General features: G+C 40.2%; 1 protein-coding gene across 2 annotated transcripts in view; it reads left to right on the forward strand.

The window, feature by feature from the left end:
* The window catches only part of STAC (SH3 and cysteine rich domain), a 138,977-nt gene that overhangs the window by 54,801 nt on the left and 59,638 nt on the right, over positions 1-24,538 (forward strand). For both annotated transcript variants that reach the window (XM_069473430.1, XM_069473431.1), the window contains exon 2: positions 1,776-2,052. In XM_069473430.1, the coding sequence (XP_069329531.1) occupies positions 1,776-2,052 (277 nt within the window). The remainder of the gene's footprint in view (positions 1-1,775; positions 2,053-24,538) is intronic.

Here is a 24,538-nt window from a genome sequence, read left to right on the forward strand (position 1 = left end):
GGGGTGCAGATGTGTCTTTGACATACTGATTCCCTTTCCTTTGGATAAATGCCCAGTAGTGGGATTGCTGGACCCTATAGTAGTTCTATTTATAGATTTTTGAGGAACCTCCATACTGTTATCCATAGTGGCTATACTAAACTTACAGTCCCATCAACAGTGTATAACAGTTACCTTTTGTCCACATCCTTACCAGCTTTTGCTAGTTTTTGTCTTTTTGATAATAACCATCCTACCTGAAGTGAGAGGATACTTCATTGTGATTTTGATTTGCATTTCCCTGATGATTAGTGATGTTCAGCATTTTTTCATATATATATTAACCATTCGTATGTCTTCTTTTGAGAAATGTTTGTTCAGATTACTTGCCTGTTTTTTAATCAGATTTTGGGGTGGTTTTTGTTGTTGTTATTGTTTTTGCTGTTGAGATCTTTGAGGTCCTTCTATATTCTGGATATTAATCCCCTGTTGGATGAATATTTTGCAAATATTTTCTCTCATTCTGTAGGTTGCCTTTTCACTCTGTTGATTACTTTCTTTGTTATGAAGAAGTTTTTTTGGTTTGATATCTGAGTACATTTTTGTCTGCCATAGATGTTAATTCTAGGTAGGATGTTAATTCTATTAAGGAAACCACCTTAAAGGTGCAATGACTTGTTGCAGGTCATGCGACTAGTAAGTAGGTGGTCCATTTCTTTTATCTGAGCAGAGGAAGAACTATGTACTAAGGGATGGTAATGAAAAATAACAGTAACTAGGAGAGACTTTTAAAAGACCACTGTGGCTGGGGGGACAGAACAAGGTGGATGGTGGTGCCAGCCGTCATTGGGGTTCAGAATCTGCCAATTTCTGGAACTCACAACAAGGAGTTTTTCTTTAAATATAAGAACAAAGGAAACTTCTTGAGGGATTTTAAACAAGAAGGCTCATCTGCTCACATCTGTGTTTCCAAAAGATCCCTCTAGCTTCAATGAGAAGACTAGATTAGAGGGGCAGACCAGACTCAAACCCAAACCTTTCAGAAGCTAGTGTTTTTCCACACCCATTTTGGTGCCCCTTCCTAAGTCCCAAAGGCAAAGGAGAAATGGTCTAGTTTGTCATGGCCAAAAACAAGGGGCAGGGCAGCAGGAAGAGCAGAGAAAGTCAAAGGGATAATTCAACACTGTGTCCTACACACACACACACACACACACACACACGCACGCAGAGGTTACTTATCCATATGCTTCAGACGCAAGCAGACTTGAGAGTTTCTGGTTTGTGTTCTGTGGATAGTTGTGCCAGATTGATTTCAGATCAGACAATGGGCTCTTCTGCTTTGCTGTGTGCAGAGACAAGTGGCTGCTAAGTGATGGCAAGAGAGAAAGGCCAGCATTACACACCCAGCCTTTGAGCCCATGAGTTCATGCACTTAATATTTCCAATGATTCAAATTCAAAAGGCAAGTGATGTCAAAACCGAACATGGTGGGACGTGTTGACAGCACACTGGTGGGACCTGAAGAAGGGAGGGGAAGAGGAGCAGGGGCAGAAGCAAAGGCACAATGGGACCACTTTCTGCTGTCTGGCTTGGTGGCAGGGGCGGGTTGGTGCTGCTGAGTTCCCTCGTCACTAGGCACTGCCATCACCCCACCCATACGGGGACATACATGAGCTTCCTCAGGGTGGAGGGTGTCAGTGGGAACTGTGCAGTGCATGGAGCAGACCTCACCCCCACAGCCTGCATCTGAGTGATCTATCAATCATAAGAGAAACTGTTCTGTCATTATATTACAGCTCCAGAAACTAAAACGATCACTTTCTTTCAAGACCAAGAGTTTACGGAGCAAGAGTGCTGACAACTTCTTCCAGCGCACCAACAGTGATGACGTGAAGCTGCAAGCAGACATGCTGGCTGAGGTCAGCCCCAGCTCCAGCCCACTCTCTGTGCCGGGAAGCCTGACGTCCACGCCCGCCAGGGCTGGCCTGCACCCAGGCGGCAAGGCCCACGCCTTTCAGGAACACATCTTCAAGAAGCCCACTTTCTGTGATGTCTGCAACCACATGATAGTGGGTAAGGCCTCCCCTGCCCCCTCCTCCAGATCCCAGCGCCCCTGGAAAGCTGAGTGAGAGTGGTGTACCACGGGTCCAGGTTCCCACAGCAGACTCTGGGCCTCAGAGATTTACATGCAGGAGGATCATTCAGGAGTGCTTTGAGGAGCAATATTTGTGAAAAGGTAAGGGAAGCAGGACTGGGCAGAGGGAGATGTGGGGTCGTGATATAGTTGTAACCAAGACTTCAGCTGACCCCAGGGAGCTCTAAGGTCCTTTAGAGGTTCTTGCTTTGAGGCAAGAGATCTGGATCATTGTACAGCTGCATTAGCCCGTCCCTGCAAGTGAGCAAAAAGTGAGACTTGGAATGTTTGTTTGCTTCCCAAAGAGGCCAGTGTCGGTCATCCCTGAACTTGGGCATATCAGTGATTTCCAGTAAGGCCTGGAAGGCAGGGTTCTACAGTTTCCTTCACCCTTTGCCAGGACCAGTTGAAGGGTGGGATGTTCAAAATGAGGAGCAATGTCAACCCCTTCTTACAATGGTATACACAAGGCCTGTCCTCATTTTCAGAAAATCATTATCTACTCATGCTCTCATATTCTAGTCACTGTGATTCATGTTCTTCCTTCAAACAGGTCACATTTAGGAATAGTGCTTGTATCAGTCAAGGATTTCCACCATAATGTTGCCCAACAACTACTCTAAAACTCCAGTGTTTTAAAAATAGCCATAATTTGCTCCTTCAGGTCAGCTGGGGTTTGGCTGATCCAGACCGGGCACAGTGATGGCAGCTTCTCTCTATTCCTTATTTCTTACACTTTGCTTGAACCAGTGGGCCAGCCATGTCCTGTTCTCATTGCAAAGACAAGTGGAAGCCTGTAAAGCTTCTTCAGGCCTTGGGTTGGAGGTGACACACTGTGACTGCTGCTGGCATTCCATCAGCCAAAGCAAGCTATGTGGCCAGGCCCATAGTCAAGGGATGGGGAAGTGCCCCCTGCCTCTAGTAGCAGGGACTGCAAGCCCCCAGGCAAAGGGCATAGATACAGGGGTGGAGAATGGGCTCAGTAATCCAGTCTCCCACCTAGCGTGGTCTCTGGATTATGGATCATTTTTTGTTTGTTTGTTTGTTTGTTTGGTAGATTCTGCTAAATCTTGGGGCTCCCACCCTTCCATTTCACATTCCATCTGGAAGTGACACCTGGCATCTGACCGTCAGTGTGGAGGGCTTGGAGGTCTCATCCTGCTCCACACCCTGAATACTTGGGCACTTCAGCCTCTAACTCAGTTTCCATGTCTGCCTAGCTTCTGGATCTGACGAGCCACTTTCAATTTCCACACAAATTTCCACCAGGCCTTTTCAAGGCAGCGCTATTCATAACCCTTAAATAGGTGATGATGAGTCTCTATTTTAAATCTCATTGTGATGAGTGTGAAAAGACAAATGGAACATGTGTTTTTAAAAATGAGTAATGGAAATGAGTTCACCTCTGAGGAATGTCATAGTCATTACCCTGAAGAGGATTCTAGGTACACCTCAAGTGCGACAACAATTTTGAAAGACTCTATTTTGAATATCACGCATACAAACATGCCCTCTGCTAAAGAGAATTGCACTGTGCTTTTTCTCCCATCAGAATTAAATTTATATTGTAGTTGCCATTTTATCTTAAAAAAAAAGAAAAAGAAAGGAAAAAAGGAGTCCAGAAGGCATGCTGCTCTTTTCAAGGGTAAAAACAAAGTAAACCAAAGAGCAGGCTCCTTCTAGGAAAGAAGAAAGGGTTTTAGGGAGGAGACATGAGGGAGAAGAGAAAGGGGGAGAGAAAGAAGGCAGGAAGGAGGTGGAGAGGAGGGGGGAGAGGTGGAGTAGGGCTGAGAAATGCTCTAACTTCCTGAAACAATCCTTAGGGATTTTTAATTCTCTGATAAGGGAGCTCAGCTGATCTACCCTCTTTCTCTTTCTTTACCCTTCAAACCTAGCCCTGTGTCTCCACACAGATTACCCAAAGATTTTTTTTCCTTCAAGGCACAGGTCATCACCATATTCTAGATTTTCAGGAAAGACTACCTGCTGCTATCCACTTAGAATAACATTTCAGAAGAGATATTAAAGCTGCTTCTTTTTTTCCTTTCAATTGAGAACCAAAGGTTGTATGATAGCCAAGAAAAAATCAAACTTCATTTGTGTACTTTCCAGCTGATGGATACTTCTTTAAAAATAAAATGAATCTGACATCCTCAAAGGGTACTCACAGTTGGTTTTACAAGGCCTCACATTTGTGTCCCACCGACACCTGTGCCTTAAAGATGGACCATATGATCACTGATCAATGAAAGTAGACCAGGACCCCAGCTTCATTCACTGGCCCATCTGTTTCTAATTCCTTTAGCTTCCTATTGCCACATTTTTCCCTTGACCTTGAACTTGACACCTGAAACAGCTATTACCTGGCTCCCAGGCCCCTTGGGTTAAGTAGGCACCATGACATGACCTCTAGTTAATCCAGTCTTAACTCTGGGACCTTGCTACCCTTTATGATCACCTCTTAGCTATCCCTTCCAAGCAAATTTCGTCACCTAATGAAGCCAAAGATGATCATCCCAACTTTTCATGGAGATGTAAGAGAAACAGGCAGTCAGGTGTGTCTGTCAGCTCCAATGCTGAATGCCGCTGCCTTTGGGTCAACAGGACTCCATACTGATCTTAGGCTAGGCCAGGAGATTTCTGAACTGTCTCTTGTGCTTGGTTAGATGAGCATACTTCACCTACTAAGCAGATTCAATCTTGCCATTCTTAGACCTTAACAATGAGAGTTAGGGGTGGGAGGACTCATCTTCACTGTGTCTGTGGCTTTCTATCTTTATATTGAGTTACTGCCTACCATGACTCATTTCAGGAGAGCATTGAACCTGTGTGTAATCTGCATCTCATTGAAATTTCAAAGACTTCAACAAGTCAGCACGTACTATTAATATAACTAACTCAATGCATGAGTCTACTCCAACAATTAGATTTTTCCAAGGGACTCCATTCTTCTGTTTATTGGCAGATCCCACTATTATAGTGATGTCTTAGGTTAGCATCCCTAGAAACAAGGCCTGAGACAGGGGTTCTTGTGAAAGTGATTTGTTATGGGGATGTCCTCAGAAAGAGAATCAAAGAAGCAGGAGGGGCAGGGGAGGGAGCTGAGCAAGGCTGTGGTCTCAGTGGGAGTTCACTTCAGACTGACCCTACTGAGCAGGCCCACTTTGAGACAAGAAACTGACTTTTGTACAGTCCTTTCCTTCAGTCATTGGCCCTGGCTACCCCCAGGAAGTAGTGGGGAGCATCTCAGACAAGGAGCATCCCATTTGGCTGAGGACAGTTCTCTGGGGAAATAAAGGATATCTGTGAGTAATTATTAGCCAACACTCATAGTGCTAGCATGGTAAATAAGACCTGGAATAGGTACCAACAGGTGGACGAGGTTCCACTGCATCTGTGAACACACTCTAACTCTACAAGATGCAGTATAAAACACCTTGCACTAGGAATGAATTTAAAATGCACATGGATCTTGGCATTGCTGTACATATATTGCATATTGTTATATTACTCATTGCATTACCATTCTAATGAATAATATAACATGAGGAAATACTACATTACACTGAGCCCAGGACCTTTCTGCTACGCTCTTGTTTGACCATTAGTTTAATTGTTTCCTGACCTATGCTGACCTCATCCCATTGCTCCAAAAAGCCATAAGCCATTAACCAAACTTTGAATGGAAAATATATATATACACACACACAACATAAAGATGTAGAACTAAAAAGACAAAGCAGCGTTTGCTCACCAATGAAGTTGTCTCTTGGAGAGAAAGACCAAACAAAGATCACGGGGAATATTAAAAAGTAAATGTCAAGAGTCTGTGTATTATCAGGATGGAATTGAACCCCTGAGGTGCTGCCAATAATTCCACTGGACAATTATTTTAGGGGCTGTAGAGCTTGCAAATAATAAAATATGAATTCTCTCTAAAACCCTTTTTTTTAATGTCTCAAGTAGATAGTCTCCTTTGGGCCATAATATATTTCCATATTAAAGTGAGTACCCAGAACTCAGTGGTTTGTCCAATGTTTGTAAATCTCTGGTGTCCAGAACTTAACTGCTACTTTTCTACTAAAGGACAAAAATGCAGTGTAATGTCCGGTCCAACAGAAGCAAATCGTTCCTTTCTATTCTTTGTGCAGTCAACCCACTTAAGAGACTCCTGTTGATTCTAGGCACAGAATTGTAAGTGAAAGTAAGTAAAGCTGGAACACAGTCACAGTAAGGAGATGGTCACCCTGCCAGATAAGGAATGTTCGCAAGAGGTGGCAATGTTTGGCCTGGAAAAGACTTAGAAGAACATGATCATTGTCTTCAAGTAGCTGAGGCGATCTCATCTAGAAGAGGGTCTAAACTCCCTTGGGGTCCCAAGTGCACAATGACAGATGATGCAATGAGGCAGAGTTCAAGACACTAAAAAGAAGAGCTTCTTAAAGTAATTCCAGAAGTAGGCTCCTTGGATTTGGGGAGGGCATAAAACATGTATATGGAAAACGCTGTAGACTGTACTCCCTTTGAATATTCACAGCACACATTAGCATTTTGAAGTCCTGCCATCCTGCAAACCACCCAGGTGTTATCATCAGTGGAGAACAGAGGCAGTGAGGCAAATGGATTCTAAGTAAGGAGTTCTCTCTCATATCTACTTTCCCCTAATTCCATTTGGCTTCTACTGAGCACTATTTGGCAGGTAACTCTTTAATGTAACAATTCAGAGAGACTTTCCAATAATTGCAAAGGGAAATTCATTAAAGAGTTATTAAGACTTCAATATAAGGTCCAATGTTCTCATAGCAATTATCAAATATAAATGATATGCATGAATATATGGCTCGTACCCAGCACCTTTCAACCAAAAGAGCACGTAATACTTTTAAGCTGGCTTCTGCTATTATTTCCCTGAAATTTTATGCCTACTGCCAAGTACTGTGTATTTTAAGAAATCTCTCATTGAAAATTACTTAAATGAAAAAGTAAACCACATTCCTTCCAACAAAGATTGAGCAAAAATTGATGTTTGGTAGACTCCAAGGAAAAGAGGTATCCTGGAGTCTCACACAGAAATGGAATCAACACCTGCTAGGGGCTAGTGTTGTGCTGCGAGGCATCACATGGGACCTGCATGTCATCATTTTGAAAATGCAAAAATCCCTGAGCAGCTGCCAAAAGACAAGATAGGCAAGAAGCAGTGGGGAGGCCTGCCCATGTTACCGTATTTCTCACTGCTCTCCCACAGATATCCTGCTCTCTGTGGAAGGTCCTAATACTATTTTCTGGGCCCATTTTCAAGGCTCCTGCATTTTGGTCTTCCTTCTGGAACATCTTTAATGCCCTTCTTTCTTGATCCATCTCTCCATCAATCCAATCCTAAATCTATCAAGATCCAATTAAAATTCTTTCTCTGGTTCTATGGTGATCTCTTATTTTCTCTGAATTTCTATGCCATTGACAGCCTAAACTTTGGGAAGATCCCTGAAGACATGACCAGCTCTGATGTCTGTGCCTATTCCCATAGCAGCTACATAGCACACACCTGGCATATAGTATTTTAAAAATAGTAGTCAGTGAATGAAAAAAAAAAAATTTGCCTTCAAATACCAAAAACCAGAAATAGAAATGTATTTTTAAAAATAGAAGAAGAACATAGAAAAATTTCTCATTCTTCTGAAAGTCACTCCCAGGTATATTAAGGCTCTATCCTGCCCAAAAGGAAGCTTGACACAGAGGCCTGATTCCCTCATTTGTCGTCTTTCTCTTCATTTTTCCTTTGCGTTGCTTGTTTTAATGCAAACTTACTCAGTGCACAAAGGTCAGCACAGGCATATCTTCATTGTGAATTATACCCATATCAAATAAAATGGTATCCTATCCTATTTAAAACTTTTGTCATGAATTCCACTATTATAATAATATTTCCATCTTAGTGTTTTTAATATTTGCTTGGTATGTGTTTATCTATGTGTACCTGTCAACCTCTTCTGTCATGTTATATAAATCCCTCTTTTAAAAATAAACATAATTGATTTTAGATTTATTTTTTGCCCAATCTGAATTATTATTCTTAAACAGAAAAGGATTATGGATTTGCATTTATCGTTGTGAGTGAAATATTAATGTTTGGCTTTTCTTCTGTCTTATTACTATATGCTTTCTATTTTGTGTCTCCTATTTTCTTCCAGTTTGTGTGCATGTGTGTGTATTTGCCACATGTGGTTTATGTGTTCTTTCCTTTTGATAACTTTTCACACTTTAGAAAATACATATTATGTTCTTCTACTAATGATTACCTCTGAGGTTTTCAAAAAACATTCTTTATTCTACATTTCTCAAGTTATTAGGAAGTAAAAATACATATGGTAATTTGATGCCTCTATTATTTTAAATAAATTTACCAAACTTTTGATCCCAAGCCCCATCTCTGCAGCAATGGGATTTTCACTTCCTGTTTTTGCAAATTAAGTATGGCACTCTTTTCAATCCATATTTTTATTGTTATTCCAATGTTTTATAATTCATACCTCTGATTGAGAAGAAATCTTAAGATATACGTACATTTAATGACAAGATTTATACGTCTATTTAGACATCATATTTCTATTTTTAACCAGTTTCAACATTCATCACCAGTTCTATTACTACATAACTTCCTTGTTCTTTTTTCTCTTCTTTTGTTTTCATTGATACCTAATAGCTGCACATATTTATGGGGTGCATGTGATACTTGGATACATGCATACAATGTGTAATGATCAAATCAGAGTATTTAAGATATCCATCACCTCAAATATTTATCATTTCTTTGTGTTAGGAATGTTTCAAATCTTTTCTAGTTATATAGAACTTCCTTATTCCTAAGCTCTTATATTTTTTGTTTGTTTGTTTCTTGGTTGTTCAAAGTATATTTTCAGTAATATTTTTGAGCAGAAAACATGGGTACCAAATACACAAGGAAGTAAGTCGCCGTGGATCCCACTTGCTTGGCTAATCAGTCTCTTGCAGATGGGGCAGACTGGTGAGCAGAGTCCAACACAGGACGTGCAGGTTTTACTTATGTCCCTCAGCTCTGTTCTTTAGCACTGTTCCCCTGCCCACTTTGCTTTCACTGAAGTTGGTATCACAGTCTGTTCTTTTATATTAGTCTGTAAAATCCAAGGATTTGGAAACTGTTGCTTTTATGTTAGTAATTAAATCTTCTGCAACTTCCGTTCTGGCTTTCACTGCCTCTAATAAGGATTTGGGTTGTGAAATTTTGTTTTTTGCTTCCCTATATTTCCCATACATTCTTTCAGGGTTTTTAATAAATTTTTCTTCTTTTGACTCCTTTATCATAATATCTTGTTCTCTTATATTTTATTATCGACCAAAAGCAGATGCTGTGTATTACTGTCTATTGTTTAATAAAGTATAACTCTTCAAAGTATGCCTTTCATTATGGCATTGTCTAAAGGAGTAAAGGAGACAGGTTATGTAATGCAGTCTCATAGACTGGCATGTGGCAAATGTGACAACGTAGATTCCAGAGGGCAGAGGCCATGCTGTGTCATGTTCTCTGTAGTGTCCTTAGCATTAAGCCTGGCGCCTATCCAATCGTTGGCCAATATGAATTTGTTAAGTGAGTGAATGAGTGTTCAACCAATAAGAAATATTATCAGAATTATGGTCATGATTATTTTTATTATACACAAAGCAAAATACTGAGTATTAAGAAGGTTGAACTGCAGCTGACCTCAATAACCATTTATCCATCAAGCATTAACTGAGCACCAACTGTGTGAGGAGCCCTGTGCTAGTATCTGGGAAGAGCAAGTCTAAGGAAAAAGGAATAGACATTATCTAGAAACTGGAAGAAGGAAGAAGGAGCGCTGCCCCTGTAAGCTGAGGGCCTCCCTCCATGACAGGCTCTGCAGTAGTGGGTGGGCAAGGCAGGGCTCTGCAGGCTCCTGAGGCTCTCATGGGCCTTCCAAGGCCATCCAACCTCCCACCCCCATTCAGGCGATCAGACTGGCATGTCCTGAAGCCAAATCGCCAGTTGAAAGATATATGAACCCCCTTTGGGGTACTAGTTTGGGGAAGTCAGGAAGCCAAAGGAACTGTTACAGTCTAGTTCATTTCAATGATTTGGTCATGCTGCTACATATTTTCCTAAGTCTGTTTTTCTTAATATACGTACATGCTAATATTAGAAAGACATGGAAACTGCCACCCTCTCTACCCCATCCTGAAAGATCTCAGGATTATTAAGAATGAGAAAGGGATCAAGTGGTGAAGAGAGTCTTCACATGCATACAACTCCCCAGAAAATAAAACTTTCCCAAGTTGCCAGGCACTGCCTCTAACTTACCAGTGTAAGAAAAAATGTGGAACTTCCTTCCCGTCAACTGTTTATTTTACTAGAATTGACTGAAGTTTCAATGGTCAAATTTGGGAGAAAATCATTTTTAAAAAGTCAGCCAAAGGAAAAAAACAGTCTCTCTTAAATTATAGATCAGCTGGGCATAGTGGCTCACACCTGTAATCCTAGCACTTTGGGAGGCTGAGGCAAGAGGATCACTTGAGGCCAACAGTTCAAGATCAGCCTGAGCAACATAGCAAGACCTCATCTCCACAAAAAATAGAAAAACTAGCTGGATGTGGTGGCAGGCACCTATAGTCCTGGCCGCTTAAGAGGCTGAGGCCACAGGATCACTTGAGCCCAGGAGTTTTGAGGTCGCAGTTAGCTATGATTATGCCACTGCACTCAAGCCTGGGCAACAGAGTGAGACCCTGTCTCAAAAAAAAAAAAATTAAATTATAGATCATAATGTTTACAAGTGTTTTGGTGATTTCTTGAATCACTGTATAGAGATGATCTTTCAGGAAAGTCACATTTTTCCTGCCTCCAAACAGAGATTTGTATTTTAGTGGCTGTTTAGGATCATACCTTAGCTGAAAAGAAGTGACACACAGGAAGGTATTTTCAGTGCATAAAAACCAGACCAAAGAGGGGAGAATGGCTGATCATTTAAGGTGGGCTTTTGTTATATTTGTAGTCATTCCTGATAGGTCACCAACTAGAGGCTATTTAGCAATATCACAACATATATATTCTGAATACATATTTCCATGTTCTTCTAGGACCCATTGTACTTAATATATTTTCTCCCTATTCCATCCAGGAAAAATTTAAAAGTTACCCTGGACAGAAAGAAAGGAGGAGAAAGCATTATAGGTGGAGTTTGGGTGGGGTTTGGGGTGGACAGAAAGCAGACACAGCTTGCATCCCAGTATACTCTGAGAGTTTTCTAAATTTGAAGCTGGAAAGCCTTTTCCTCTCTGTGATAGTGCTGATTCTGCCTTCCTGCTTGAGGGTCAGACCAAGACATGACAGACAAATGTTGAGAGGTGGCTTGCCTTTTGCCTCATGATGAATTCAGTGTTTGGAGGCTAGGAATCTACAGGAATAGGCCATCTACAGTTATAAACATGGGGAAGAGAGAGACTGGTTGGAAAATGTGTATCTTGCACTACCATTCAGCTGCTGTAACAGGGAACGTTCCACTGACCTAGTTTAGAATGGTTCTCTTGGTTGTGCAGCCACAATGGATCCCACGTCATCCAATGACAGAACTGGGCCAGTGGTATAAAATAGGACAGTCCTTTGTGTACGTCTGGGACCCAATGCCTCAGGCAAGTGGGGTGTGTGTACTTTGTGACCCAACTATTAAGGGCAGAGGGTGTGGGGAAGCAAAATACATCGCTAAACTCTACTAAAGTATTTTCTCCATAGTTTATCAAATACTGCCTGATTGCCCATCCACAGAAACAAAGCAGATATCACTTCATCACGTGCTAAGCTTACCTAGGAAGAAAATGCAGAAGCCTATAGGTTCTGCACTCCCTGACCCAATACATAACAATAAACAAGCCTTACACGCACATATGGATGGATGCACGTGCACACCACGCACACACCCCCACACACTCTCACCTCTAGTCCGGGAAACGTGTTTTCACTGACACAGCAAGAATGTGGTTTAAAGAGTTCAGATCCACTTCAGCCTGTACCTGGATCCCTTGCAATCTAAGATCCAGGCACCACCTTCATCCCATTTATAATGCCATAAAGAGAAGTATCAAAAAATCTACATATAATTAAAACTGACAAGAGACGATGAACCAGCCTTACTCTGCTGATCCAGAAAGACTGTATCACTTTGCCTGAGATTAGCCTAATATCCCTGTTTGTAAAGTAGATTTCAAGGAACGCTTTCTGAGCATTCATTTTCTCATTAAAAGAAATTAAAAACACCTATCTGATAGGTTTGTTGTAAAGATAAAATGAGCCAGTACCCAAATGCAGTGGTGCTCAATTATTAGTAACTGTCAAGGCACTTTGCTTCTTCTCTGTCTTGCTGCCCTGTGTCCTGCTACGGGAATCGTGTGCCGCTGCTGCAGGCCTTCCTGTTCTCCCGAGGTCTAGTCTCTCATGTCAACTGCCACGTGTTTGCTACCTGATGCCTTGGCAATGCTGAAATGCTCTAATAGGCCCACGATGGCACAAAGCTTCTTGTTCCTCTATAAAACCTGCCACTTTACTAATGTCCTCTCTCGTCTTAGGGCAGATGGCACCTCATCCCCTCAGCTGCCTGGCCCCAGAGCAAGGCTACTTCTGTGGCTTCTCCACCTTCAGCACCCACTTCTCCTCCCACTGTTCCCACTCTGGTCCAGGCTTTAGTACATCTCAATGAACTGTTTCAAGAACTTTCTAAATTATGTTATTTCTTTCTCTATCTCCTCATCCACTTTACCCATGGCTGCCAAATCTCTTCTGGAAACAAACTGCCAACACAATAACTTGCCAACACGTTATTGCTTTTCTCAAGAATGCTTGCACTACCTCATTGCCTAAAGAATTACAATCATGTTCCCTAGTCTGACTTGCTAAAACCTCCAGAAACTAACAAAAGCAAAGTAAGGACTTTGTCTCATCAGATTTATAGAAGTGAAACTGTGTTCACTACCCCTGACAGTCATCGCCAATGCCACTGGTGAACATCAATAAGTGGATCATCACAAACTCAAAACACAGCCTGCAAGAGAAAGTCAGGAGACAGGCAGGATGGTGCAGAGGAGTCTGAGAGAGGCAGAACAGATTAGCGTGGACAACTGATTTACCTTCTGTCAATCCCAGTGTCTTTAAAAGAGATTGGAAGTAACAATGCCTACTTTATATAATTTATGGACAACTAAGTAAAAAGATACATGTGAAAGTACTTTTTGGACTATAAAGCTCAAAATCTGTTCACTATTATTGAAGCTATCTTTATGTGTAAAAAGCAGGTTGCTATTAATCATATGCCAAATTCCTGGGAAAGCACTTTGGAGATGGAGGTAAGGGGTTGAACATGGATTGGCCAGTCCATTCTTGGAAACCTGGGTATAAATACAAATTCTTTGGCCTTGAGCTAAAAGAACAATTCTGAAGAAAGTAAATGAGATTGTGAACACTGCAGGCTTCAGCAAAGAGGAGAAGACAGAGTAGCAGAGATTATTAATACCGGGGTCAGGAGTGTCAAGTCCAGATGTTTCCCAGATGGTCGTGAGAAAGTGATGGTTCAGAAGTAACCCTCCTCCCAAAACTTTAAGCAAAACACGCAAAACAGAAGAAAAGTTTGCCAGCCCCGGTATTAGGATGTGAACTGATGACCCAGAGGGCAGAGGCTATGGACTCCAAACACGAGGCCCTGAGCCAATGAAACTCCAGTTGCTATTTTTAAAGCCAAGTGCTGGTGAGGGGTGGGGGAAGTAGAGAGAGTTTTTCCACTAGTAGTCAGGAACCGAAATAGGAAAGATCAACAGAGGCATTTATAAACAATGAATGCCATTAATTTTTTTAAGCTAAGACGGGGTTGGAAAAGATGTAGTATAGCAAGAAGTGGGGAACATAAACAGAGAAAGATGGCCCAGGGGTCTTCACATTTTTTAATGGGCTCTTTCTTCTTGCTTGATGACATTTCAGAAGTCACTAGCGATTTATGATATCATTGAATTTCCAGGAAAACTTAGAAACCATCTTGTTCAATTGAACTCAATGTAGGAGAGACATAGGATGGGTTATTTTTAAGTGAAGTCCATACTAGAGTTCAACTATGTTAGAAAATAGGTTCCCTTTCTTCCCCTTTAACAGAAAATGTTCTGACTACTGAGCGATATCTGAAGTCCAGGGGCCGTTTAAGCTGCAATGCTCTAACTCCAAAGCTCAAGCTCTTTCTAATACACCACACTGTGAGGACAGTAACAGGTAATCTAGGGCACCTTTTGGGATGGTGAGAAAGAGAAGGTCATCGTAAGCCCTGGTTTGAGCTGTGTCTGCTCCATTTCTCAGCGTGGTGTGACAAGAAGACCATTAGACCAGAAGGCTGGAGACTAGTATTTTAATATGAGCCCTGCTGTGAAGGAGCAGCGTGGTATTTGTCAAACCTCTTTGCTTCTCTAAGCCTCAGTTCTTTTATCTGTAAAATGACAGGGCTGGCTAGATCTGGGAGGGCAAATTGACTTCCCTACTAATTGATGGGAAGTGATTCTCCAAAGAAGCTTCTAAAGAGGCACAATAACTCAGTGAGAAAATTATTATAATTGATTAGCAGTGTCTGCCATATACCCAAAACAAAGGACTTCAACACATAGGATATGTATTTGCTATCCCTAGGCTACTGATCCATAAGGCAGGACTTCTCAAAAATGTAATGTGTATACAAATCACCTGAAAGTCCCATTAAAACACATACCTGATTTAGAGGATCTGGGTTGGATCCTGAGATTCTGCAGCCCCACAGGGTCTAGGTGGTGCTGGTGATGCTAATGTATGAACTGCACTTTGAGTTGCAAGTTTTAACACATCTTCCTGACTATTCTACCTCGCTAAAACCCAGCAAGTCACTAAGAGTTATGCGGAAGGCTTTGAGTATCTGGGAGAGAGAGAAAATGAAATGTTTCTTATTACAAAAAGAAAGTATGCTCATTATAGAAAATGGGAAAATCCAAATAAGCAAAAACAATAACTAAAAACCATCTATAGTCCTACCATCCAGATGGAAATATTATTAACATCTTGGTGTATGCCCTGCCAGACTTTTTTTACATGCATGTATATTCTTATTTTAAATAAGTTTTCTAAAGATTTTTGGTATTTACCCTGATTTTGACACTTTAACATTGTGTTGTGAACATTAAAACGTTAATTAAAAAATTCTCCATGGCCAAAATATTTTGTTTATGGATGTACCAAACTTTCATTATTTTCATTCACCCTATTTTGTGACATTTTGTTGTTTTCCACTTTTCAGTATTTGCCGTGGAAGTAAGCATCTTGGTACTTAAATCTTTGCAAACATACTGCATTATTTTCTTAAGACCGAACTCTGATATTGGAATTGCCATATCACAGAATTATGCACATGTTTAAAGCTTTCGATGCATGCCCCCATATTAACCTGACAACAATGGTACTATTTTCCTCTCCCAGCAACAGTGTGTAAGAGTAACCATTATCCACATCCAATCAATGCTGGTATCCTTTTTGGTTTTTTTTTTTTTTAATTTTATTTTTTTAGTTTCAGAATATTACAGGGTACAAACGTTTTAGTTACATAGATTAGCCCTTGTACCACTTGAGTCAAATCCACAAGTGTGCCCATCCCCCAGATAGCGTGCACTGCACCCTTTAGTTGTGAATTTACTCATCCCCTCCTGCCCGACCCTGCTTGATTTCAGATAAATGTTTTTCCATATGTGCACATAAGTGTTGATCAATTAGTTCCAATTTAATGGTAAGTATATGTGGTGTTTGTTTTTCCATTCTTGTGATACTTCACTTAGAAGAATGGGCTCCAGCTCTATCCAGGATAATACAAGAGGTATTAGTTCACGATTTTTTGTGGCTGAGTAGTAGTCCATGGTATACATATACCACATTTTATTAATCCATTCATGTATTGATGGGCACTTGGGTTGTTTCCACATCTTTGCAGTTGTGAATTGTGCTGCTATAAACATTTGGGTGCAGGTGTCTTTTTTATAAAATGTCCTGTTTTCCTTTGGGTAAATACCCAATAGTGGGATTTCTGGATCCAATGGTAGTTCTACTTTTAGTTCTTTGAGGTATCTCCATACTACTTTCCATAGAGGTTGTACTAGCTTGCAGTCCCACCAGCAGTGTATGAGTGTTCCTATCTCTGCACATCCACACCAGCATTTGTTGTTTGGGGACTTTTTGATAAAAGCCATTCTCACTGGAGTTAAGTGATATCTCATTATGGGTTGCATTTTGTTTTTGTTTTTGTTTTGTTTTTGTTTTTATCTTTGCACATTTGATAGGGAAAAAAGTAGATAGTTTGCTATTCTTTTTTTCCTCTCTTTTTTATTTCAAAATATTACAGGGTACAAATGTTTTTGGTTACATGTACCAATTTTGTTATGCTTCGGTCAGGGTTATAAGTGTGCCCACCACCCAGATAGTGTTCATTGTACTGGTTAGGTAGTTTTTCGCCCATCCCCTCCCTCCTCCTCCTGCCTGCTTGATTTTCACTGAGTTTTACTTCCCTCTGTGCACATGTGTCCTCATTGGTTAGTTCCAATTTAATAGTGAGTACATGTGGTGTTTGTTTTTCCATTCTTTAGATACTTCACTTACGAGAATGGTCTCTAGTTCCATCCAAATTGTTGCAAAAGGCTTAATTCATTCTTCTTCATGGCTGAGTAGTATTTAGTAGTATATATATACCACATTTTGTTAATCCACTTATGAATTGATGGGCATTTGGGTTGATTTCACATCTTTGCAATTGTGAATTGTGTTGCAAGAAACATTCGAGTGCAAGTGTCTTTTTAATAAAATGACTTCTTTTCCTTTGGGGCCTGGTTAGTACTTAAATGCGAGATAGCTTGCTATTCTTACTTCCAGTTCTTTTATTGCTAATTAAGTCTGTGACTTATTAAATATTTAATTTGCAATTCCATTTCTTTTGTAAGTTGTCAGTTTATGTTCTTAGACAATATATCTTTTGGCTTATTTATCTTTTCCTGTTAATTTGTAAGAACTGCTTATAAATCCTACATAATACTATACATTACCTTTAATTATGTAAGGCCATAATTTTCCCTAATTTATCTGCCTTTTAGTTTTATACTAATAACTATATTTTAGGTAGTCAAATTTATCTATCTTGTCATATAAAATCTCTCATAGAATTTCTCTATCCAAGAATAAATAAGCTAGTACCTATATTTTCTTCAATTAATTTAATAGTTTTAACTCTTATATAAATTTCTTAACTCATCCAAACTTTATTTCAGAATATGCTATGAATTAAGTACCTGGTGTTTTCCCCAAATAATTAGTCAGGTGACTCACCAATATTTATTAAATAATCCTCCCTTCACTGCTGATTTGAAAAGTCACTTTTTATGACTTATTTTCCTCATCATAAAGATTTAGAGATTCATTTATGTTTTGCATGTGTCAGCAGTTTGTTCTTTTTATTGTTGAGCAGTGTGCCATTTATCAATATACCAAAATTTGTTGATTTTTTTCTGCTGATGGATATTTGTACTCATTTCAGTCTTGAGTTATGAATAAAACTGCTATCAAAATTTTTGTAAAAAAAAAAAGAAAAGTCACTTTTATCAAACACTAAATTCTTAAAGATGCTTATTATGTCAGGCTCTCATTTCACTTTACTGGTTATTTTCTTTGTTCCAGAACCAAAAACTGTCTGGCTTAATTACTATTGTGGTTTCCAACAGATGCTTTAAAAAAAAAATGTTTTGCTAGTCTCATGCATGTACTTTTCAAGATTAATTTTAGAATAATTTTGTGAAGTCCCACCCAAATCCCATTGAGATTTCAATTGGAATTCTGGTAAATTTTCAGAACCATTTGGAGAAAATTGGCATGACTTCAATAAATATTTTTCTTATTTAATAAGCATGCTGAGTATTACTAATACCAAACATCTTTTCTTTCTTTCAAACTTATATAGGAATTCATTCAACAAACATTTGTGGAGTATCTCTTCTGTACCAGGCTCTGCTCTAAGCGCTTGAGACACACCAGTGAACAAGCCAGACAAAGGTCTTTGCCCTCATAGAGTTGGCATTTTAGGGAAATGATGGGTGGATGGAGATAGATGCATAGATAGATAGATAGATTACTTAAGGTGATATGTGATATAGAAAGAAGAAAAATGTGCAGCAGAGTGAGAAAGGTCAGAAGTGCAGAGGCAGGGAGCAGGTTTCTGTATCAAGTGAGGTGGTCAGAGTGAACATTGTTGAGAAGGTAGGATCTGAGTAAAATTTACAGAAGGTGAAGGAACTCAGGGGAAAGAGCATTCCAAGTGAATGGAACAGCTAGAGCAAAACTCAAAGCAGGAGCTCACCTGGTGTGTTTAGTAGCAGCCAGGTAACCAGTGTGGGGCTGGAGCAGAGTAAATGTGGAGCAAAGCGTGGTGGAGCACAGAGATCTTATGCAACTCCACAGGCCATTGCAAGGACTTTGGTGTTTACTCTGTAGACTACAGGACTTTGATTATATTTGCAAAAGGTCATTCTGGCTGCTATGTGAAAAACAGACTTTGATGTGGGGTGGCGGGTGAGGATTGAAGCAAGGAGAACCTGTTAGGAAGCTATTAGGATAATTCAGGTAAGAGATCAAGATACAGTAGGTAGAATAGAGAAGGGGCAAGATCGTTGATATATTTTGAAGGAAGTATCCAACATTATTTTCTGCGTGTGGGCTATGTGGGAATAGGAGACAGGAGTGCTTCCAAGGTTTCTAGCCCAAGCTACTTGAAGAATGGCACTGCTGTCAGATGAGATAGGTAAGCTGTCATTGTAAGTTGAGTAGATTCTGGGGTATGCATTGGGAGAAAATTCAGTTTTAGACATGTTAAATTTGAAATGTTTATTCAACAGCCAACCAACAAATGTCAAGTAGAAATGTCAAGTAGTCAGACGTGTAAGTAGGTTTTGAGTTTGAGAGTCTTGTCTAGATTAGAGAAATGATATTGGAGTCATCACTTATACATAGCATTGGAAGGCATAGACCTTTTGATATGAACAAGGGAGTAAGAGTAGACAGAGAAGTGGATGTAGGACTGAAACCTGCGACCCTCTAATGTTAATAAGTTGAGTAGAAGAGGCAGAACCAGCAAAGGGATTGGGAAGGAGTGGCTAGTGTGTAGGGGTAAGGCAAGAAAATGTGTTGTCTTAGAAGCCAAAAAAGAAAACATATTAAGGAGGAGAGAATGATCATCCTTGTCAAATGCGGCTGGTAGATCAGTTGTGGGAAGAACTTTGACCATTGTGTTTAGCTGGATGGATGGTGGTATCTGGTAACCTTGATGAGAGCAGTTTTGGTGGATGTTGAGGAAGATCTTCTAATGTTTCCTTCTTAGGTATCATAGAATCTCATTTCAGATGTGTATCCTTTATTATATTAGGGAAGAACCCTTCTATCCCACATTTATTAATAGCTTAAGTGGGAATGATAAGTCCATTTATATAAGATTGAGAATCATTTCTCATAAAAAACTATGCTTGCATTCCTGGAGAAAACTTGACAAGATCATATGGCTCTTCTTTCTGTACAAGATGGGCTTTGTTTTGCTAACAATTCATTTAGAAATCTTGCATTTATATGCATTAGTAAGACTGATCTGCAGTATTCCTTCTTTGCTTTGGCAAATTTTGGCTTCATTTTTAATGCAGCTTATAAAATTAATTAAGAAGATTTCTGTTATCTTGTGTAACTTAATATTAATAGCAAGGGAATTCTTTCTTCTTAATGATTTGATAAAAACTCATCCTTATAATTATCTAGGTAAGGTATCTTTTGGCAGGGAGGGAGCCTTGAAACAATTTTTTTTCAATTTCATCCTCAGTTATTAGGCTATCAAAGTTTTCTTTTTGTCTTTCTTACACTTTTGAGGGAAGATATTGGAGCCAGGGGTGTGTGGCTCCAAAATCCATGTTTTTTTGACATATAAGAATCACAGGTCTTAGTCTATATCAAAATCTCTCATTTTAAATGGTATCAAAAATGGCTGCAAATGATCTCTCCCCAGAGCCTGATCTTGCCAGAATGCTTGATTCAGTGCAAAACATTTCACACATATTGCCTAGTTTTGTATTTGAGGTAAGCTTGTATAAAGCAAGGATCAACTTACTTGTTTATAAATTAAGATATAAGTGACGCATTTGGAAGTAGGACACACAGGACAATAGACAGCTATATGTGGACTCGTGCTTTATCTGAGGTCACGCCTAATCACGTCCTGAGTCTGGTGGGTCCAGTGCAGCTGAAGAACCCAGAAATCATGACCCCAGGGAAAGTCACTATTGGGAGATGCAGATGATACACCACTGGCCATCTCACCACTAACTTTTTCATGGTGAGTTATGCTTTCTAAAGAGATGGCCCCTTCATTTTCCCATTTTGTGTTCATGACACATTTTTCTCAGATGGGGAGACTGAGGCTCAGAGATCAAGTGCCTTCTCCAAGATCTCAGGGCTCAATCTTTTGATGCCTTAGGTATGACTTTTCCACCCCACCATGGAGCCTTCATAAATTATACATGTGCATACATACACATGTATCCAGACATGAACATCCAAATATAATACTATTAAATATGTATGCATAGAAGTTGTAACAATTTCTAAAATAGCGGTTGTACTTTTTACTTTTATATTCTTACATTTGTACTTTTCCACCCTGGCTGCACTCTTCCTTTTAAGAGAATCAACCAAGACGAGAACATTGTTTTTATTAAAGAAGGGCTATTCATCAATATCCTTTTCAAAACAAAAGAGTAAGTCCCTGAATAGGGTGTAACAAAACTAGAAACAGCAACATATACTTACATTGGCTAGTGCATTTGCAGACTTGACTCCTAATATGTTTCTAACCGTGTACATAATCACCAGCTTAGAAGGCTTGGTAACGGCATGTGCAGTGGGAAAAACTCTATTTCCCACACATTCATGCTGCGTGTTTTCAAAGGCCTGCACTGGGCTGTAGACCAGTAGGGTCTGTAATTCCTCCTACGAATCTGTTACGGGGACCTGCATCTCTTTAGTAGCCAGCTCATCCTGAAAATTCCTCTTCACATTTGTTAACTATTGTAACCCACCATAAATGTAATCAGAATGCCTCTTCCAAAGAGGGATAGTTGCAGGATAATTGCAGCCCCACAATCTTCTCAGGAAACCTTTTGGTGCCTGGAAACTCTTGCTACTTCTCATTGACCATTGGTTACATACCTGTGTTTTTATTTTATCATTATTATAGACAGTCAGAGTTGAGAGGGCCACAGATGCCCTTCTAATTTTACCTTTTTAATTTCAGCGGAAAAATTTAGACCAGATCAGGGTAGAGATCTGTCGAGGAGCAGATGGCTGGCAGAGACGGGGAGGAGAAGGGAAAAGAACTGAACTTCAGAGTTGTGTAGACCTGGACCCTCATCCTGTCTCACTAGCTGCGTATCCTTGGGCCTCAGTTCACTATCTGTAAAAATGAAGGAATGAACATCCCTATTTCACACACTGTTGAGATCATAAGAGGAGAGAAAAGTTCCAATACTGAGTTCCACAGCTAGTGAGTTACATACTCATCCCAGCTCAACGTTTGTTCATTATTTGCAGTTGTCCCTACCTCCCTAGTTAAAATTATATTTTGTATGTAAAAGATAATGTTAATTTATTAATAAAATGAGGAAGTGTCCAGGAAATTTCCTAACAGTGCACAAGAGCTCAATAATTTTTAATTCCTTCCTGCAGATTCAGGATAAGAATTCAAGTTTCTGACTTCTAATACAATGTTCTTTCTTCTCAGATATGTGTGTGTATATGTGTATGTTTGTATATTCACTTACAAACTCCTTTGTCTTTCAAATCATCCTTTGTCCACATGAGAAGGGGAAGAATAACACCCAGTGGGCCCATTTGGCTATCTAGTTTTATGTTACTTCAGAGTCTTAGAAATTGTCTCCATATCATTACTTCACATCAAAGAGAAATAGCATGAGAAAGTAATAAAAATATATCCCATGTTATGTATTTTTTTAATTTCTACTATGGAGCATTGACTACTCCAAATCATTCTGTGATTATTTAGATTTTGCAGCCATAGGTTTCAATAGTGACAATAAAGATGTAAAATTTATGCATTCCTTTGATTGAGGAAATCAGTATTTCTCATGTCATCATTCAGGCCATCATTGATATGTGTTAAGTCAGTTGTTTTTGCATTGAATTGGTACCTGAAACTATGACTAAATTGTTATGCTTTCACACTCCTATAATTAGCTATGTTTAGGTATAGAATGCCAAGGACTTCTGTGTTATATATCTGAGATAAAAGCAATAATGGAAATCTGAGGCATCTCTCAGCATAACAAGGCATAGGTCACCTGGTGAGGCATGGTGAGAACTCACACCGCAAGGAGGAAGCAGAGGCCAGTGTAAGCTGTTAGCTGGGAGAAGTCGACAAGCAAAATCACAAAAGTCAAGGGGCACAGCTAACTTGGTTCTTGTCCAGATAATTGGCAACATCTGCTTCGGGTATAAGGACCCAGAGCAGAGACAGAGGGAGTGACTCCCGGAATCAGCTTTCAGATGGCTTCTTAGGTAGCCTGGCATCCGATGGAGCTGTATCTGGCCCGGACTGTATGGTCACCCAGGAGCTTGGAGAGTTCTAGGTTCCAACAAACTAGGATGCAGCCACATTACAACATTGGCATGAGAAGCAAGACCAGCTGGGTGGGAGCCCATACATAAGGATCTGCAGGCAGGCTTGAACCTGGTGCCTACACAGGCTCCTGGAGCCAGGGGGCCACCTAAAGCAGGCTGGCTCTTTCCATAGTATTAGTGGGATAAATTCCCAGTATTCACTTAGCCTGGACACTTGTCTGGTCCAGGCCTGGGAAGGCTAATGTTTCCTGAAGACCAACAATGTACTTTCTGCCAAGCACTTCACTGACTACCAGGATTCCAGAGGTGAATAAACCGTCGTTCCCTGTCAAGTCCCATATAGTAAAGGAGAAGACATCCTGTTGTGACGGGTGCTCTGGGAACAGTGAGGGAACAGAAGAGAGTGGTAGGTTCTGTAGTTGTGGAAGGAGGGAAGGTATGTGTGCTGGAGGCTTTGGAAAGTATTAATACTTAGAAGTGGTTCATAGAAGGTGAGCAGCTGTTTACCAGTAAGGCAGGGGAGGCAGTGTGAGCAGCCCTCAAGGGGCAAGACCCAACCACATTTGTCAGGAACCAGAGATGATCCGATAACGGAAAGGACAAGCCCAGGGTTTCATGTTGAAAATGAAGTGAGGAAAGTAGGCAGGGATCCCATCCTGGAGAGCTGCTTTAGCTGATTCCCATGTAATTCTGTGTCCTTCTTTGTGTTAGTGTCTATTCAAGGATAAACTGCCCATGAATAGGGCTGGCTGCATTATTATGCCTGTTTTTACTATCCAGAAGCAGTTTTACTATAGCCTTTAGTTTAAAAGTACTGACAGTGTCATCTTTACTACTGTTTGCCTGGTCCCTAGCCCTGGTCTGCCCAGGCACCAAAACTTATTCATTGATTTTGCCCTCCTTTCACAGCTTTGAGACCCCTCTGTGACTTGGGCATTTGGCCCTCTCTGGGCTCTGCACACTCTCAAAGCAGGAATCCCTCCACTCCCAACCTAGTACTGTACTGGTGGAGGGTGAGGGGAGTCCAGTAGCGAAACCTTTAAGAACAAGGGCCTGAGAAGTCTTTGGACTATGTTGCCTGTGTTTACCTTTGAATCATCTATAGCTATTTTATATAATCTAAGAAATACTTATGGATATATTTATAGATATTCATATTTTTATATATTTAGTTACAGACTTTTAAAGTTTTTTCCCCAATCATAATAAACAATCTTTTTCATTGTCTAATTTACATTAATTTTTTTTTTTTTTTTTTTTTTTGAGACAGAGTCTCACTTTGTTGCCCAGGCTAGAGTGAATGCCGTGGCATCTGCCTAGTTCACAGCAACCTCAAACTCCTGAGCTCAAGCAATCCTCCTGTCTCAGCCTCCCGAGTAGTTGGGACTACAGGCATGCACCACCATGCCCAGCTAATTTTTTCTATATATATATTTTTAGCTGTCCATATAATTTCTTTCTATTTTTAGTAGAGATGGGGTCTCGCTCTTGCTCAGGCTGGTCTCAAACTCCTGAGCTCAAACGATCCGCCCACCTCGGCCTCCCAGAGTGCTAGGATTACAGGCGTGAGCCACCGTGCCCGGCCGAATTTACATTAATTTTAATCAAATAATTTATAGGAGTAATTCTATAGTTGTATAATCTGGAAGCAAACTAATTATTAATAATAATTATAACTTATTCACTGC

Source organism: Eulemur rufifrons, chromosome 7, assembly GCF_041146395.1.
Source record: "Eulemur rufifrons isolate Redbay chromosome 7, OSU_ERuf_1, whole genome shotgun sequence".
Taxonomy (NCBI): Eukaryota; Metazoa; Chordata; class Mammalia; order Primates; family Lemuridae; genus Eulemur; species Eulemur rufifrons.